This window comes from Cebus imitator, unplaced genomic scaffold (assembly GCF_001604975.1).
Source record: "Cebus imitator isolate Cc_AM_T3 unplaced genomic scaffold, Cebus_imitator-1.0 Scaffold21, whole genome shotgun sequence".
Classification (NCBI taxonomy): domain Eukaryota; kingdom Metazoa; phylum Chordata; class Mammalia; order Primates; family Cebidae; genus Cebus; species Cebus imitator.
Genome location: NW_016107336.1, coordinates 3,355,729 through 3,372,810, shown reverse-complemented (window position 1 = coordinate 3,372,810; position 17,082 = coordinate 3,355,729). Strand labels below are relative to the sequence as shown.

At 49.4% G+C, this 17,082-nt stretch overlaps 1 protein-coding gene across 5 annotated transcripts in view; it reads left to right on the top strand.

Moving 5' to 3' along the window:
- Positions 1 to 17,082, top strand: part of ATXN1 (ataxin 1) — a 459,925-nt gene that overhangs the window by 419,427 nt on the left and 23,416 nt on the right. For all 5 annotated transcript variants that reach the window (XM_017521371.2, XM_017521362.2, XM_017521388.2 and 2 more), the window contains one exon: positions 11,374 to 13,396. In XM_017521371.2, coding sequence (XP_017376860.1) covers positions 11,534 to 13,396 — 1,863 coding nt within the window. In that variant the 5' untranslated portion in view covers positions 11,374 to 11,533. The remainder of the gene's footprint in view (positions 1 to 11,373; positions 13,397 to 17,082) is intronic.

The window sequence follows — 17,082 nt, the reverse complement described above, 5'->3', positions numbered from 1 at the left end:
TGTAATCTTAGGCAAGTGACTTATACTCTGAGCTTCAGTGTCCTTGTCTTTGAAATGGAGTGATTATATGCTGGTTGTTACTTACATATAAAGCAGTGTTGTAGTCTGCACAAAGTAAGCATCGTGACTTGTCCTGCCTGCTGTGCCTTAGGGAGCCTGGGTCCCAGAATATCTTGGGATCTTTGCAGTCAAGAGCATGGCTGAATTGTGCAGTGTCTCAGTGACTGAAACCATAGAAGGGAAGCCAGTGTGTGACACCTGGAGGAACAGCTGGTTAGTTTATGAATTACCTGGAGGCACGGGCTTTCCTTTCATTCAGCCACACCAAGGACAATGAATAGTTTAAGACCTGCCCAGAGTACCTCAGTTCCCACAAGACCTTTTTCTGACTTGCTGGAGAGTTGTATGATCTCTGTTGTACACTTGGATGTCTAATGTCCTGGAAACACAGCTCCCTGGTGGGCTGGCAGGATCCAGCCCAGGCCTCCTGGAGCGGTGGCTGGCGCTTTGCATCGTGTTGTGTGGCGAAGCTCGTGAGAGTGTGTGCGGGTAGACAGCTGGCAGCCTTCCCTGTGGGATGTGGAAGGAGGATTCTGCATTTCCCCACCATGCGTCTTGGGAATTACTCATCCAAAAAGTATTGTGGAAAAGCAGGCAGAGTGCAACACGGAGGCATTGCACTTAACCCTTCGCTGGAAATGGCCCCCTTGAGTTTAGCCTCTAGGCTTTCTGTTTATTCTGCGTGTGTGTCGAATTGCCTTCCTTCTGGTTGGTGTGTATGGGGGTCTGCGCATTGGGCACTTACAAATATTATCTCATGTCTCAAGTGAAGAAAAAAAAATGAGTTCTCAAACACCCATCACTTCCTCTTTTGGTATCACAGGTGTTTGAAAGAATTGATAGTTTGAAGGTGTGGCTTTGATTACATCATAGCCAGGAGAGAGGAGCAACAGGTAAGTGTGGATGGTCACTGAGAATTCATGAGGAAGTGTTCGTTGAATTAGAACTATGATGGCGACCATGTACCGAGTGTGCGTTATACCAGGGACCGTGCATGTTCATTCCTCCCCATTTTACAGGCAGAGATTACACGTTTACACATGGTTGAAATGAAACTTTTGCCTACTGGGGCACATGTATAATTTTGAGTAAAATTAAAATTATATATATATGTGTGTGTGTGTGTGTGTGTGTGTGTGTGTGTATTTTTTTCGAGACAGAGTCTCACTCTGTCACCAGGCTGGAGTGCAGTGACGTGATCTTGGCTCACTGCAACCTCCACCTCCCAGGTTCAAGTGATTCTCCTGCCTCAGCCTCCCATGTAGCTGGGACCACAGGTGCGCGCCACCACATCCAGATAATTTTTGTATTTTTAGTAGAGATGGGGTTTCGCCATGTTGGCCAGGATGGTCTTAGTCTCTTGACCTCATGATCCACCCACCTCAGCCTCCCACAGTATGGGGATTACAGGCGTGAGCCACCACACCTGTCCAAAATGATATTTTTAAAAATAGATAACATAGGCAGTTTGGGGTAACGTCAAGGTTTGAACCTGTGCTCTGCCTTACATCATAGCCTATTCTAACTACAGTTGTGTGTCCTTAGTAGCAGTAGTAGTAATACTGTTGATCTACTATCCATCATTGTTACTAATAATAATATTCATATTTCATCTTGATATTCTAAATAGGATCATGGACGTGAGTGCTTCATGCATTCTGTAGTGAGCTATGTCACTGGTGGTAAGAAACATTTGACTGAGGGTCAAAGTGGCAGGTTCTCCTCCTCCCAGTTCTAACTGTGTTACCTTGGCCAGTACTTTTCACCTTTTCTCATCAGTCCTCAGAACAAGATAATGAAGAGGGCCAACTTCCTCTTGCTTTGAAACAAGTTAGTCTCGACTGGGATGAGAACCACTAACTCCAGACATTGTGGCAAGCGCCTGTGTAACTGTTCCTAGCCCTCAACCAGAGCGGTGGATAGACAGAAACGTGGGTGCCCCGGGTAGCTAATCTGGCCTGCACTATGCTTTAGAACAAAAAAGTATTCGCTTATGTACTGAATCAGGAAAGGCCTTGACAGAAAGGCATTTCCAGCTTTTCTTAAAAACTCCAGCTCAACCTCTGTCAGACAATTCATTTGGGACCAGCTTGGATACAGATGGTTATTTTCCATCTTGAGCCTTTCCAGGAATTCTGGTACGGGCAGGCCGCCAGCGACACTGGCCACACAGCCATGGCAGTGAGTTTCCACGTGAGCTGGCTTCAAGGGATGGCCCAGCCCAGTTGTGGCCTTGCCCCTCCTCCTTCCTCATCTGAACCCATCCCTCAGCACTCACTTGCGTGAGCCATGAGCCACACAGGGAGACCCCAGCCACATGGCTGATCTCCTGATGTTTCCAGGGGTGGCAGAGCTCACTAACTTCACCCCCATGACTCTGATCTGTTCGCTAGGAATAGCAATGGCAGAAGCCAGGAATCTAAGAATTGATGAAGTCCAGCCCTCCGTGAGGTGGACAGGTAGTAGCCAATCACTGAGCCCCACTTAGGGATAAGGGAGATGGCAATTTAGCCACGTGCCAAGCAGACGGGGTCAGCAGAACAGCAGCCGGTGGAGCTGTGCATCTTGAGGAGTTCTTTCCAGCCTCCCCTTCATGGTCCTTAATCAGAGAACGACTCCACACTGGACGCAGAGCTACCCAAGCCGGAGAGCGCCAAATAAGACTATTATTTGGGGTGGATTGAAATTTTTTAATCATTGCTTTAAGTATAGTGGTATTCATTGCCAAAAAAAAAAAAAAAATCTATTGATGCATAGGGCCAAAAAAAAACGCTATTATTTGTGACGCTGATCATGTAAGTAGTGAGTCCGCCTTTCTCCCGCCTTCCCTTGACCCGCTGTAATCCCAGCTGGCAGCGGTGGCAGATTCCACCCCCACCACCACCAGCAAGGTCTGGCCTCAAAGAAAAGGGAAATGTGGTGCATGCTGCTGGCTGCCACCGACAGGGGAGCCTGTGCCAGGGTGCAGGATTGAACGCGCTTCTTCTAACACTAGAGGGAGACAGCTTGTTTATTAGGCGTGTTAGTGTTCTCAGTTCTTCATGTCCGACCTGTGCAAGAGGCTCCTTCTGCAGTCTCAGCTCTCCTGTGGCCTTGATCACAATTGAGTGGTGGGTGGTCTTGAACTTGGATGCTGGGCCTGAGGGCCCCTGCTCGCTTGCCTGGGAAATACAAACCTCCTGACCTCTCTTGCTTGATCACTGATCAGCCTCTTCCTCACTGAGAGTCTCACCAGCCGCAGTCCTTGGTTAGTCTCCATGTTGTACGCAGGTCCCCTAGCCATCTTTCCCCCTGCTTACTGCATTCTGTCCCTTTTCTACATGAAAAATAAATAGGCACATTTGCTATGAGGCTGCCGTCACCCCAGCGCATCCCAGGATGTGAGTGTAACCTGCCTTCACGGTTGGGTGGACCGGGAAAGGGATTTTCAGCACTAATTCTACTTCTGACTATGTGGCCTTGGGAAAGCCTCAGTGTCCTCATCTGGAAAATGGAGATCATAATACACACTTCCCAAATTAGTTGTGAGGAGTAAGTGAGATATTTAAGTCAGGTTCTTGGCATGTACAATAATAAATGATCAACAAAGGGAAGATAGTTGGATGAGTTTCTTAGGGCTACCATGATAAATTACCAAAAAAATGTGTTGGCTTAAAACAGAGAAGTTGTCTGGGCTCAGTGGCTCACGCCTGTAATCCCAGCACTTAGGGAGGCTGAGGTGGGCGGATCACCTGAGGTCGGGAGTTAGAGACCAGCCTGACCAATATGGAGAAACCCCGTCTCTACTAAAAATACAAAGTTAGCTGGGCGTGGTGGCGCATGCCTGTAATCCTGGCTACTCAGGAGGCTGAGGCAGGAGAATCGCTTAAACCCAGGAGGCAGGAGTTTGCGATGAGCCGAGATCATACCATTGCACTCTAGACGGGGCAACAAGAGCGAGACTCCATCTCAAAGAAAAAAAAAGGTATTCTCTCACATTTCTGGAGGCTTGAAGTCTAAAATTCAGGTGCTGGTGAGGGCATGCTTCCTTCAAAGGCTCCAGGGGAGAATCTCTCCGTGTTTCTTCCTGCTTCTGACGGCTTCAGGTGGTCCTTGGCTTGGGACTGCGTCATCCCAGGCTCTCTGCCTCTGCCTCCATAGGGCCTTCACCTCTGCACACCTCACATCTTTCTCTGCCTTCCTCTTACAAGGACATCTGTGTTTGCATCGAGGGTCCACCTGGACCATCTAGCATGACCTCATTCCCACATCTACAGTTAACATCTGCAAACACCCTTTTGCCAAATAAAGCCATTCCCACATTCTGGGTGGGCAGGACGTTTAGGAATCTGCCATTCAACCCACTGTCCTTGCTTGTTCATGATAAAAATGAAGACATACAAATTTATCTATTTTTTATGTCCTTGGGCCCTCGTGTGGACTTCTTCTGGCTTGGATTACATGTTTTCATTTCTTGCTTTTCCTATTCTCACCATACTTCTGTGAAGAGTGAGATCCCATGCCCAGGGGTGGAGAGCTGGGAAGGGAAACCCCAGTGTGTGGGGGTGAGGCTCTCAAATGTCACTTTCTGCAAAGTTGGGGCAGGTCCCCGCTCACCTCTCTGGTGCTTTCTGGCCTGGATGTCCCTAGACAGGGTCTTCAATCCCCTTCAGGAGCCTCCTCATTTTGGACCAAGAAGCCTACTCCATGAAGCTCCTGGCTGGGCAGGCACAGAAGAGATGGACAATATTCAGTTTCCACTGAGGACAGAGCCAGAAGAAACTGTGACAGTGGGCCAGGATTACAAGCCAGCCACCTTGACGCAGAGTGTAATCACAGTCTCAAATATTCCTAATGGGAAAAAAATGTAGAATAAGTCACTCGAACACCCAACCAGGGCAGGAAGACAGGGTCTCGATAAGTTGTCCAGGCTGGCCTCGAGCTCCTGGACTCCCAAAGTGCTGGGATTACTGGTGTGAGCCACTGCACCCAGCCTGAACATTATATTTTTTAAAAAATGAAGCTTATAATTACTACAACTTTTTAAGAACCCTACCAAACAGTCAGTTCATATTGAGTGTGTAGTCACACAAAAACTTCCTTGGCTCCTTCATTGAAACCATTATGAAGCCAGATCTCTTCAACCCTGCTACTAGGCTAATTGAGCTGTTAAAACCAAGGGCAGGCATTTACAGTTATTCTCATTGATCTTAATTTCCCTGGTTCTGTACCATCACTTCCAGCTTCTGAAGATATATTTGAATCTTACTTACAACATATATCGCTTCCAGCCTTCTGTTACTTCAGAATATGATAACCAAAACACTTTATTAGTGTTGAATAGAACAGAACTAAAAATAGAGTTCTGGCGTGCCATTTGCTTCACGCTGACATTGATCAATCGAGGTCCCCATCGTACATACTAGAGATGAAATGAGTGTTTGATGAATGAATGTGTGATCCACTTTGGGGGGTGTGCCTGTTCAGTCCACCAGAAAGGCATCTAAGTATAGCTGTCATCCAACCCACCTTTCTCCATTCTGGGTGCTCCAGACCTTCCGGCTTTGGACCTGTTTTAATGTTTAGCCAAATGAGGCACACTACACACGCTGCCAGTTTAATGATGTAATAAAATTGGAAGGAGATTGGTGAGTCAGGACTTTGAGAATCTTTGCTGTGCCCACTGCCTTCATGCCCAGGTATTCCGCCCTCCTCAGTGTTTGCATACATAGTTTTTCCAACCCTGGCACAAGCTCGTCGGCCTGCTATTCCTCTTCTTTAAAGCTATCACTGTGCCCTGTTTGTCCACAGACATATACATCATGGGTTCACTCAAACTGAGAAACACAGGATTGGGGGTATAGGCACGGCAACCCATTGTCTTGCCCTAGGTTTAAGACGCATTTTTAGGATTTTCTGTATCAAATTCTAAGACTGCCTTCCATTGCGAGCAGTTGGCTGTTATGTACCGGACTTGAAGCCAGTGGGCATGTATTCCCCGTGTCCCTAGCACAGAAGTGTCTCATTTTCCCGTCACTTCTAAGGCAGTCTGAATCCATGGTAATAGCGAAAAATTTCTTGAAATGAAATTATAGCAAAGATATAAGTGTGGCATTTCCTTTGTTAAATTTCATTTTTCTTCCTGGGAACGATTGAGTTGTGTATAAAATGTATGATAATAGCCTTTTTAAAGTACGTTTCTCTGCAGTTGTTTAAAGAACCGGAGGAAAGCGGCATTTGTTATTTAGAGCTGTATTGGGTTTAGATGACCCCAGAGGCACCAGCGGAGCGTCACCTAAACATTAGCTGTTTATCTTGGAGGCTCCATCGACTCTGTGTTTACAAGCAGCACCCAGTTTGGTTTCCTGGTGCCCAGCTCATCAGGAAGAGGCTAGAGGTGTTTAATTTGCTTAAGAGTTTAGCAGCAGAAAATTTACCCTGAGAGATACCAGGGTTCCTCAAACCTTACTGTGCGTAGCTCGTTAAAATGCAGTCTGGGTGGGGCCTGAGATTCAGCATTTCCAGCAAACTTGCCAAGGATGCTGATGTCACGGGTCGGAGGACCACACTTCGACTAGTGAGTCCTTATACTACTGGGCTAAATTTAGAAACGATGATAGAGAGATAGAGAATGTAGCTATAAAGCAGCTTAAGATGAATGTATTCAGAACGGTGGATTATCTGGCAAACTATAGGTAGCAAACCATAAGTACATTTGTCTTGATTCATCTATTAACTCCCCCTCCAGTTTCCCTTTTCCATTGAAAGGTTTAAACAGTGCGATCTGCACGTGTAGCTCACTGGTAACTTGGCATTGGCATAATTGTGCACGGCCCCATGTTTGGAAGAAATCTTTCCCCTGTGGTAGATGCTTCCAGAGTTAAACGCAGAGACCCCTGGGGGGTCGATTCAGGACACAGAGGCCAGTTGTCTACAACTAGAGACTCTAAGAGCAGAAATCCCACTCTCCTTTTTCTATTTTCTTCTTTCTTTTCTTTTTCTTTCTTCCTTATTTTCCTACTCTACTTTTCCACCTTCGTAAATTACTTCTCTGTTCTTTAGTCCCATAAATCATCACCCAGCAGACCAGGAATGTGGTGCCATCCTGGGGCGCCCTCTGGTGGTTCATTGAAAATACAGCAAGACCCAGTCTCTACTCTCCGGTTTCCCCTTATCAATACTAAACGCTTACAGGTTCCCGAGGAGGGACACATTCGTCTGCGTTGGAGAGCCTTGTGCGCTCCGTGCTGCACTGGTCAATAGTCCTAAATGTAGGAGGAGGATGGGTGGAAATTTTGATCAGTTTGGTCCCAGGTCCCTGCAGCTTCTGTCTTAATTATCGTGTCCTTGATTTCTCATTGGCAGTCTCTGGAAAAGATGCTGTTTATCAATGGATAACTTTTCAGAAGAATAAATTTGGATTTGTGTGTTAAGGCCAGTATGTCTTAGCAATCATTAGCAGAAGACCAGTGAGTCTTCAGGGCCGACTAAGCAGACGCCTCTCAAACAGCATAATTAAACCTCAGTGCTACTGAGAACCAAATCAGCATTTTTTTTTTCAAGTTTACGAAAGCTGGCTTCTTAAAGAAGTACCTTCAGAGGAGTTTTCTAGTTTTGTGTATTGTGCTTTCAATTGTGCCCGCAGTCTTATATTTGCATTGCTAATAGACCTATTCCTGAATGTGTTTGACATTTTACTTGGCTTTGAAAGGACTTTTATGCCGCTGCTTTTTCTTCCCCGGTGGTGCCTTGGGCTAATTAACCTATTCCCTTTCTGGCTGGGCCTACTATATGCAAATGTTCTCATTTCGCATTCTGACATACCACTCTTGCATGAATATCCCTCAAGAAACCCTGTGGGATTTTATTGGATCAGTGCTGCAGGAGGACCAGCAGGGGGCGCATGGACCAGTTCCCTCTGAGTAGGTCTCACATAGGCGTTTTCCCGGCTGGTTGGTATGGAAATGTAGGAGTGCTTGGCATTCCCTTCCTTAAGAGTGAGTGTTGAAATTTAAAGAGAAAAGTTTGTTATTAGTACTTTTCAGGCAGCCAAAAGGGGCAACTTTTTTTGATGCTTTTGTAGTGTTATTTTATTCTGTCGTTGTAATTGATTGGCAAGTATTAGGTGTAAATCATGTGCTGTGCTTTTTACAAGGGAAAGCGGTACAAAACACAGTTATTTGAGCCTTACAAAAACCCTAGATTGGTGAGGTGCAGTGGCTCACACCTGTAATCCCAGCACTTTGGGAGGCCAAGGCTGGTGGATCATCTGAGGTCAGGAGTTCGAGACCAGCCTGGCCAACACGGTGAAACCCTGTCTCTATTAAAAATACAAAAATTAGCCAGGCGTGGTGGCAGGTACCCATGATCCCAGCTAGGAGGCTGAAGCAGGAGAATCGCTTGAACCTGGGAGGCAGAGGTTGCAGTCAGCTGAGATTGGGCCATTGACCACCAGCCTGGGTTTCAGAGTAAGACTCCATCTTAAAAAAAAAAAAAAAAAAAAAAAACCTGGGTTGAGAGAATAAATCGGTGACATTACTCATGTGACACTTCTTTTCTTCAGCATGAGTGTTTAGGTTTTTTTACTTTATTTTTCACTTCCATCCTAGTCTTTAAGTGCTTCTCTTGTCATGAGAAATTCTGTTCTTACTGAGATATCCTTTGATATTGAGACACCCATTCTCTTAAATCTCCACCTTCCTAGATATCTGACCAAAACTATGAAGGATTGGGAAACTTTCTATTGTGTCATCTGTGATTTCATTGTGATGTTCATTGTTGATGTTGGAATAAAACCAACAAGGGCCATCAAATAATTGCTGTTCCCAAGCTGGGCCCAGTGGCAACGCCTATAATCCCAGCACAGATTATAGGGAGGCGGAGGTGGGTGGATCACTTGAGGCCAGGAGTTCGAGACCAGCCTGGCCAACATGACGAAAGCCTGCCTCTACAAAAAATCCAAAAATTAGCCGGATGTGGTGTGTGCACCTGTAGTCCAGCTGCTTGGGAGGCGGAGGTGGGAGGATCACTTGAGCCCAGGAGGCGCAGGTTGCAGCAACCTGAGATCATGCCATGGTGCTCCAGCCTGAGTGACAGAGCAAGACCAGTCTCCAAAGAAAGAAAGAAAGAAAAAGTCATTGCCCCTTCCAAAAAAGTTACAAATTTGGGGGGGGGGGCAGAAGAGAGAAAGGGGGTTGTGTTTCAGTAGGGATCTCGCTGTTGCTTCAGCATGAACAAGGATTGAATGCAGAAGGCTGCTACTTTATTGTTTGTTTTAAAATCAGATCGTTGGCTAGACACAGTGGCTCACGCCTATGATCCTAGCACTTTGGGAGGCCAAGGAAGGAGGCTTTCTTGAGGCCAGGAGTGTAAGACCAGCCTGGTTAACATAGCAAGACCCCGTTGCTCCAAAGAAAGAAAATCAGATCATTGAAAAGAGGGTCTGGATGTGAGATACCAAAACCCAAGGGCATGGAATTCCCAAAACCCAATCCCACAGCTCTCAGGATCACAGCACATGGCACTGTGCCCACCTACAGCCGCCACCTGTGGCATCACTCACATCTGCTGCTTGCTAGCCTGGTTCTTGTCAGTTCCACTGATGGTTCAGCCTCTTGTCAGTTGGGCAGTGGTATGCCCACACAGCAGCGGTAACTCAGACTTCAGTGGTTAGTAAGAGACTGAGATACTTGTCCATAAGAACTGACCCCAGGATCACTGTTTGTCTGGGTTTGAACACACCAATCTGATTTGTCCGAAAGGGATGTCATCTCTAGTGTTAATGGCAAGTTGTTCATTTCCAAGGAGAAAGGGAGGGGATGGTGTGAAGGGAAACTTCAAAGACAACTTGGAGAGGCAGAAAGAGACAGACACACCAAGCATGTAACTCATTAAGAAAACTTTCAGGCCGGTTATGGTGGCTCACAGCTGTAATCCCAGCACTTTGGGAGGCCGAGGCGAGCGGATCATGAGGTCAGGAGTCTGATACCATCCTGGTGAACATGGTGAAGCCCCGTCTCTACTAAAAATACAAAAGCTAGCCAGGCATAGTGGCCCACACCTGTAGTCCCAGCTACTCGGGAGGCTGAGGCAGGAGATTCGCTTGAACCCAGGAGGTGGAAGTTGCAGTAAGCCGAGAATGTGCCATGCATTCCAGCCTGGCAACAGAGCGAGACTCTATCTCAAAAAGAAAAAAAGAAAAAGAAAACTTTTAATGCAGGAGCCCTATTTTTGTATGCTATTTGGGTTTTTTAACCATAATCAAATTTGGTTTTTAACTGCCTCACTCTGTTATCATATGAGGGGCCGTACTGGGAATTCTTTTGAAACTTGCAGAGAACAGGATTATTTTTGGTAACCTCTGCTGAGTTGGCGTGTGTGTGTGTGTGTGTGTGTGTGTGTGTGTGTGTGTGTATTAAGGGAGAGGGAATTGTAGGTCCAATATGGACCCAGAGCTAAGGGGAATCTCGGAGAGTAGTGGCTCTGGCAGGTGAAGATTCAGAAATAAAGCGCAAGGATTGCTCTGCACTTTCTCTGCTGACCTGCATTTTCTCAACGCCTGGTCTGAGGGCAGGGCCCAGCTGGTGTCCTGCTCACCAAGAGCTTCGTTTTATTTTCCAGCCAGGTAAAGGTGAGGTGAGGAATGGAACCAGGATTTCTGAAAAGGAAATTTAAGAACTGCGTCATCTACCCTCTAAGAAGAAAAGGCAAAAAAAAAAAAAGGAGAAGAGGGTATTATTGAGAACATTTTAGGGGAGTTGTTAACTCCATTAAGAAGTTTATGTGGGCTGGGCACAGTGGCTCATGCCTGTACTCCCAGCACTTTGGGAGGCCAAGGTGGGCAGCTCACCTGAGTTCAGGAGTTCGAGACCAGCCTGACCAACATGGAGAAACTCTGTCTCTACTAAAAGTACAAAATTAGCTGGGCATGGTGACACATGCCTGTATCCCAGCTACTCGGGAGGCTGAGGCAGGAGAATCGCTTGAACCCGGGAAGCAGAGGTTGCAGTGAGCCGAGATCTCGACACTGCACTCCAGCCTGGGCAGCAAGAGTGAAACTTTGTCTCAAAAAAAATAGCATAGGTGTTAGAGTGTTCACTTGGCCAGTGTCTCCATAACCTTCCTTTGGCACGTGCAGCCGCCATGGCTAGTGTTTTACCTGCTTCAGTGCTCAGGCTGCCCTTGGGTTTGGGGAGATCGCATGGAGTCCAGGGCCTAGTCTTAATCTTGCCGAAGCTGTTCTTTCCCCCGTGCTGATGTTCTGATGTCCTTTCCCTCCTTTCCTTTCTTCTCTCTCTCCTTTTCCCCTTGTCACTGCCCTCTTCCCTTTCCCAGCATCCAGAGCTGCGGCTGGCAGATCGCCCCCACGGGGAGATGATTCCTCATGAAGAGCCTGGATCCCCTACAGAAATCAAATGTGACTTTCCGTTTATCAGACTAAAACCAGAGTCAGCCAGACAGTGAAACAGTCACCGTGGAGGGGGGACGGCGAAAAATGAAATCCAACCAAGAGCGGAGCAATGAATGCCTGCCTCCCAAGAAGCGCGAGATCCCCGCCACCAGCCGGTCCAGCGAGGAGAAGGCCCCCGCCCTGCCCAGCGACAACCACCGGGTGGAGGGCGCAGCATGGCTGCCGGGCAACCCTGGTGGCCGGGGCCCCGCGGGCGGGAGGCACGGGCCAGCCGGAACCTCGGCGGAGCTTGGTTTACAACAGGGAATAGGTTTACACAAAGCATTGTCCACAGGGCTGGACTACTCCCCGCCCAGCGCGCCCAGGTCTGTCCCCGTGGCCACCACGCTGCCCGCCGCGTATGCCACCCCACAGCCAGGGACCCCGGTGTCTCCCGTGCAGTACGCTCACCTGCCGCACACCTTCCAGTTCATTGGGTCCTCCCAGTACAGTGGGACCTACGCCAGCTTCATCCCGTCACAGCTGATCCCCCCAACCGCCAACCCCGTCACCAGTGCAGTGGCCTCGGCCGCAGGGGCCACCACTCCATCCCAGCGCTCCCAGCTGGAGGCCTATTCCACTCTGTTGGCCAACATGGGCAGTCTGAGCCAGGCGCCGGGACACAAGGCTGAGCAGCAGCCGCAGCAGCCGCCACCGCCGCAGCAGCACCTCAGCAGGGCTCCGGGGCTCATCAGCCCGGGGTCCCCCCCACCCGCCCAGCAGAGCCAGTACGTCCACATTTCCAGTTCTCCGCAGAGCACCGGCCGCACCGCCTCTCCTCCAGCCATCCCCATCCACCTCCACCCCCATCAGACGATGATCCCACACACGCTCACCCTGGGGCCCCCCTCCCAGGTCGTCATGCAATACGCCGACTCCGGCAGCCACTTTGTCCCTCGGGAGGCCACCAAGAAAGCCGAGAGCAGCCGGCTTCAGCAGGCCATCCAGGCCAAGGAGGTCCTGAACGGTGAGATGGAGAAGGGCCGGCGGTATGGGGCCCCATCCTCGGCCGACCTGGGCCTGGGCAAGGCGGGTGGCAAGTCGGTCCCTCACCCGTACGAGTCCAGGCACGTGGTGGTCCACCCGAGCCCCTCCGACTACAGCAGTCGCGACCCCTCGGGGGTCCGGGCCTCTGTCATGGTCCTGCCCAACAGCAGCACGCCAGCAGCCGACCTGGAGGTGCAGCAGGCCACTCATCGCGAGGCCTCCCCCTCCACCCTCAACGACAAAAGCGGCCTGCACTTAGGGAAGCCGGGCCACCGGTCCTACGCGCTCTCACCCCACACGGTCATTCAGACCACACACAGTGCTTCAGAGCCACTCCCGGTGGGACTGCCAGCCACAGCCTTCTACGCGGGGACTCAACCCCCTGTCATCGGCTACCTGAGCGGCCAGCAGCAAGCGATCACCTACGCCGGCAGCCTGCCCCAGCACCTGGTGATCCCCGGCACACAACCCCTGCTCATCCCAGTTGGCAGCACTGACATGGAAGCGTCGGGGGCAGCTCCCGCCATCGTCACGTCGTCCCCCCAGTTTGCTGCAGTGCCTCACACGTTCGTCACCACCGCCCTTCCCAAGAGCGAGAACTTCAACCCGGAGGCCCTGGTCACCCAGGCCGCCTACCCTGCCATGGTGCAGGCCCAGATCCACCTGCCCGTGGTGCAGTCCGTGGCCTCCCCCGCGGCGGCTCCGCCCACGCTGCCTCCCTACTTCATGAAAGGCTCCATCATCCAGTTGGCCAACGGGGAGCTGAAGAAGGTAGAAGACTTAAAAACAGAAGATTTCATCCAGAGCGCAGAGATAAGCAACGACCTGAAGATCGACTCCAGCACGGTGGAGAGGATCGAAGACAGCCATAGTCCGGGCGTGGCCGTGATACAGTTCGCCGTCGGGGAGCACCGAGCCCAGGTAACGTTGGCCCGGGTGGCGCAGGGATGGGACACCACACCATGACGCCGTCCTCCTCTCCCGGCAAGACGCGTTGCTTCTGTGAGGCAGGATTGAGGGTCCTCAGTTACACCTAGACCTCAGACATGGCCTTTCCCCACTCTGTTCTCTAGAAAAAGTAAGCCCCGCTTCCCTGGGGCCTCTGCTATGTGTAATGAATGAACCTCCACACGTGGAGAGAAGTGCTAGTTAAGGAGTCCTTGAGACAATTCAGAAACTCACCACTCTGGTTATTTTTTGAATTCTGTGGTTGGGATGAGGGACCCTGATGAGGAAATGCTGCGGGACTTCAGGTCCTAGCGGTCATTCTGCACTTTTTCTTACCAGGAAAAGACAGAAGATGCCTTTGGAGTGAGGACGTTAGATGCCAAAGGAATCACATCCCATGGCAGCATCCATGTTTTAAAGTATGTCTTATTAGCGGGGTACAGTGGCGTATGCCTTTGGTCCCAGCTACTCCAGAGGCTGAGGCAGAAGGATCACTTAAGCCCAGGAGTTCGAGGCTGTAGTGAACTATGGCTGAACCTGTACTATTACTGCACTTAAGGCTGGGCAACATAGCAAGACCCTGTCTCCAACATATATATAATGTCTTATTAGTATTTAGGTATGATAAGGCCAACAGATCAGGAGACAACTCTTTGAAGGGATAGTTTGTTATACTCTCTGATTCCAAGAGGAAGGGGCACTCGACACCATAAAGTGTGGGCCACCTGGGGAAGCACCAGGTGGGTCAGGAGGCAGAGGGAGTGAAGGGAAACATGGCAAGCAGCAGCCTGTATTGTGGTTTTGTGGGGGACAGGGTTAGGATTGGCTAGAGTGGACAATTCCAGTGTGCTCAGGGCGTACAGATTGTCCCTAGTTGTCTGGTGGCTGGTGCTGGGGTGACCAGTACAGGTGGAAAGGACGGGCACGGTGGCTCACACCTGTAATCCCAGTACTTTAGGAGGGCGAGGTGGGTGGATCACCAGAGGTCAGGAGTTTGAGACCAGCCTGGTCACCATGCTGAAATCCCATCTCTACTAAAAATACAACTTAGCCTGGCGTGGTGGCATACGCCTGTAGTCCCAGCTACTCGAGAGGCTGAGGCGGGAGAATTGCTTGAACGCGGGAGGCGGAGATTGCAGTGAGCTGAGATCAGGCCACTGCACTCCAGCCTGGGGGACAGAGACTCCCTGTAAAAGAAAAAGACAGGCAGAAGGCAGGCCTGAGTGTGATGGGCCAATAGAGGAGGCGCTTGGGGCCTGGGTGCTGCACTGGTTGGTTGGTTGATTTGCATATGAAAGTCGGGCTCCCTGGTGAGTTCTTTGAAATCTCTAGGAATTAGTTAATCCTAGGAGAGACTATACCTCTGGGGTCTGCAAGACCCTAAAATATCAAAGCATCAGAAAATAAAAGCATGGTTAATACAATCTGAGAAGTCAGGACTGTCCCAGGTCACCTGCTGGGCTTGGGGTAAAGTCAGCTGTAGCCAAGATGAGTCATGGGAGAAACTGGAAGTGTGGTTAACTCTCCTAATTTACACAGGCTCCTTCCGTCCACCCTTTTCCAGGTTCTTAGCTCGACTCCATGCATTTACTCCACAGCCCATTTCTGTCACTGCCCAAGTTGCTGAGCGTCCAGCAGGTTCGGCCTGCAGCTGAGAGCGCCCCCTGGCGGTGGAGGCCACTCTCTACCAGGTTTTCCATCTAGGATTTGAGAACCCTCAAATGGGAGTCTCCTTCCAACCTGAGTTGAAAATAGTCATGAAATAGCTACTATTTGGGACGTTCAGATAAAATAAAACAAGCAAAAAAGATAAACTAGTTAATGGTTTGAATTGCTTTGGGCATTTTTTTTGTTTTGTTTTGTTTTGTTTTTGAGACGGAGTTTCACTCTTGTTACCCAGGCTGGAGTGCAATGGCGCGATCTCGGCCCACCGCAACCTCCACCTCCTGGGTTCAGGCAATTCTCCTGCCTCAGCCTCCTGAGTAGCTGGGATTACAGGCACGCGCCACCATGTGCTTTGGGCATTTTTAAAAAATTTTTGAGACAATGTTTTTCTGTCACCTAGGCTGAAATGCAGTGGTGCAATCAGAGCTGACTGCAGCCCTGAGCTCCTAGGCTCCAGTGAGCCTCCTACCCCAGCCTCCTTACTAGCTGGGACCACACGTGCGTACCACCATGCCCAGCTAATTTAAAAAGAAAAAAAAACATTTTAGTAGAGATGGGGTCTTGCTGTGTTGCCCAGGCTGGTCTCATAAACTACCGGGCTCAAGCAATCCTTCTGCCTTGGCCTCCCAAAGCCTCAAGATTATAGACATAAGTCCCCATGCCTGGCTTTTTTGAACATTGTTTAAAAGGCCAAGTGAGGAAAGGACCAAGTTATTTTTCCAGAACTGCTCGTGAATGACTGGATGTGGGGTTTGCACCAAGCCGGGGTCCTGCATTGTCAAGAGCTGTTAGCCTCGAGTACTTTTGTAATTGTGAGATGTCACTGTAGGTTTACAATCTTTGGTAGGGCCCAAGAAAGATTTCCCCAAAGATCTGATTTAAAAAAAAAAAAAAAAAATTGGCCAGGTGCGTTGGCTCACGCCTGTAATCCCAGGACTTTAAGAGGCCAAGGTGGACAAGTCAGGAGGTCAGCAGATCGAGACCATCCTGGCCAACATGGTGAAACCCCGTCTCTACTAAAAATACAAAAATTAGTCAGGTGTGATGGTGCACGCCTGTAATCCCAGCTACTTGGGATGCTAAGGCAGGAGAATCGCTTGAACCCAGGAGTCAGAGGTTGCAGTAAGCCGAGATCGCGCCACTGCACTCCAGCCTGGCAACAAAGCAAGACTCCGTCTCAAAAAAAAAGAATAAGGATTTTTTTTTTAATGGCATAAATAGAGCTCACTACCCCTCTGTAGTTGCTGTTTACTTCCTGCATGAATTAGGGGTGAATACTAGGAAAAAGAAAATGAACTGCCTTGAGCAAAGTTGACTCTTCATAGACTCCAGGTGTAACACGGAAAATAAACCCATCAGTGAAGAGTCATTGCCATGGTACTTAGAATCCTTAAAACTTGTTTGCGAACAGAGGCAGGTGTGAAAAGAGGTTTTGTTTAGAAAGGCCAGCGTCTCCGTCAGCCTGAGAATGAGGGCAGTCACTTCAGCTGTGGGCCACACCTCCTGGACCTGGCAGCCTCTGCAGGGTGCAGGCTCCGAGAGCCCCAGAGCCCTCTTCTTCTTTTTTTTTTTCTGGAGACAGAGTGTCACTGTGTCACCCAGGCTGGAGTGCAGTGGCACGATCTTGGCTCACTGCAACCTCTGCCTCTTGGGTTCAAGTGATTCTCCTGCGTCAACCTCCCAAGTAGCTGGGACTACAGGACAGCACCACCACCCCCTACTAATTTTTGTATTTTTAGTGGAGACGGGATTTCACCATATTGGCCAGGCTGGTCCCGAACTCCTGATCTCAGGTGATCCCCCGCTGCCTCAGCCTCCTAAAGTGCTGGGGTTACAGGAGTGAGCCAACATGCCCAGTTCCTTACAGCCCTCTTCTGTTTGGACAGGAAGAATCTAGGTGTGTTTTTCCCTACTCTAAACTTTGCAAAATTAATGATTACATGATAAATTGGCTTCCCTGTGAAGTCAGAGCCCTGTTCTCATGTTTTTCCCCA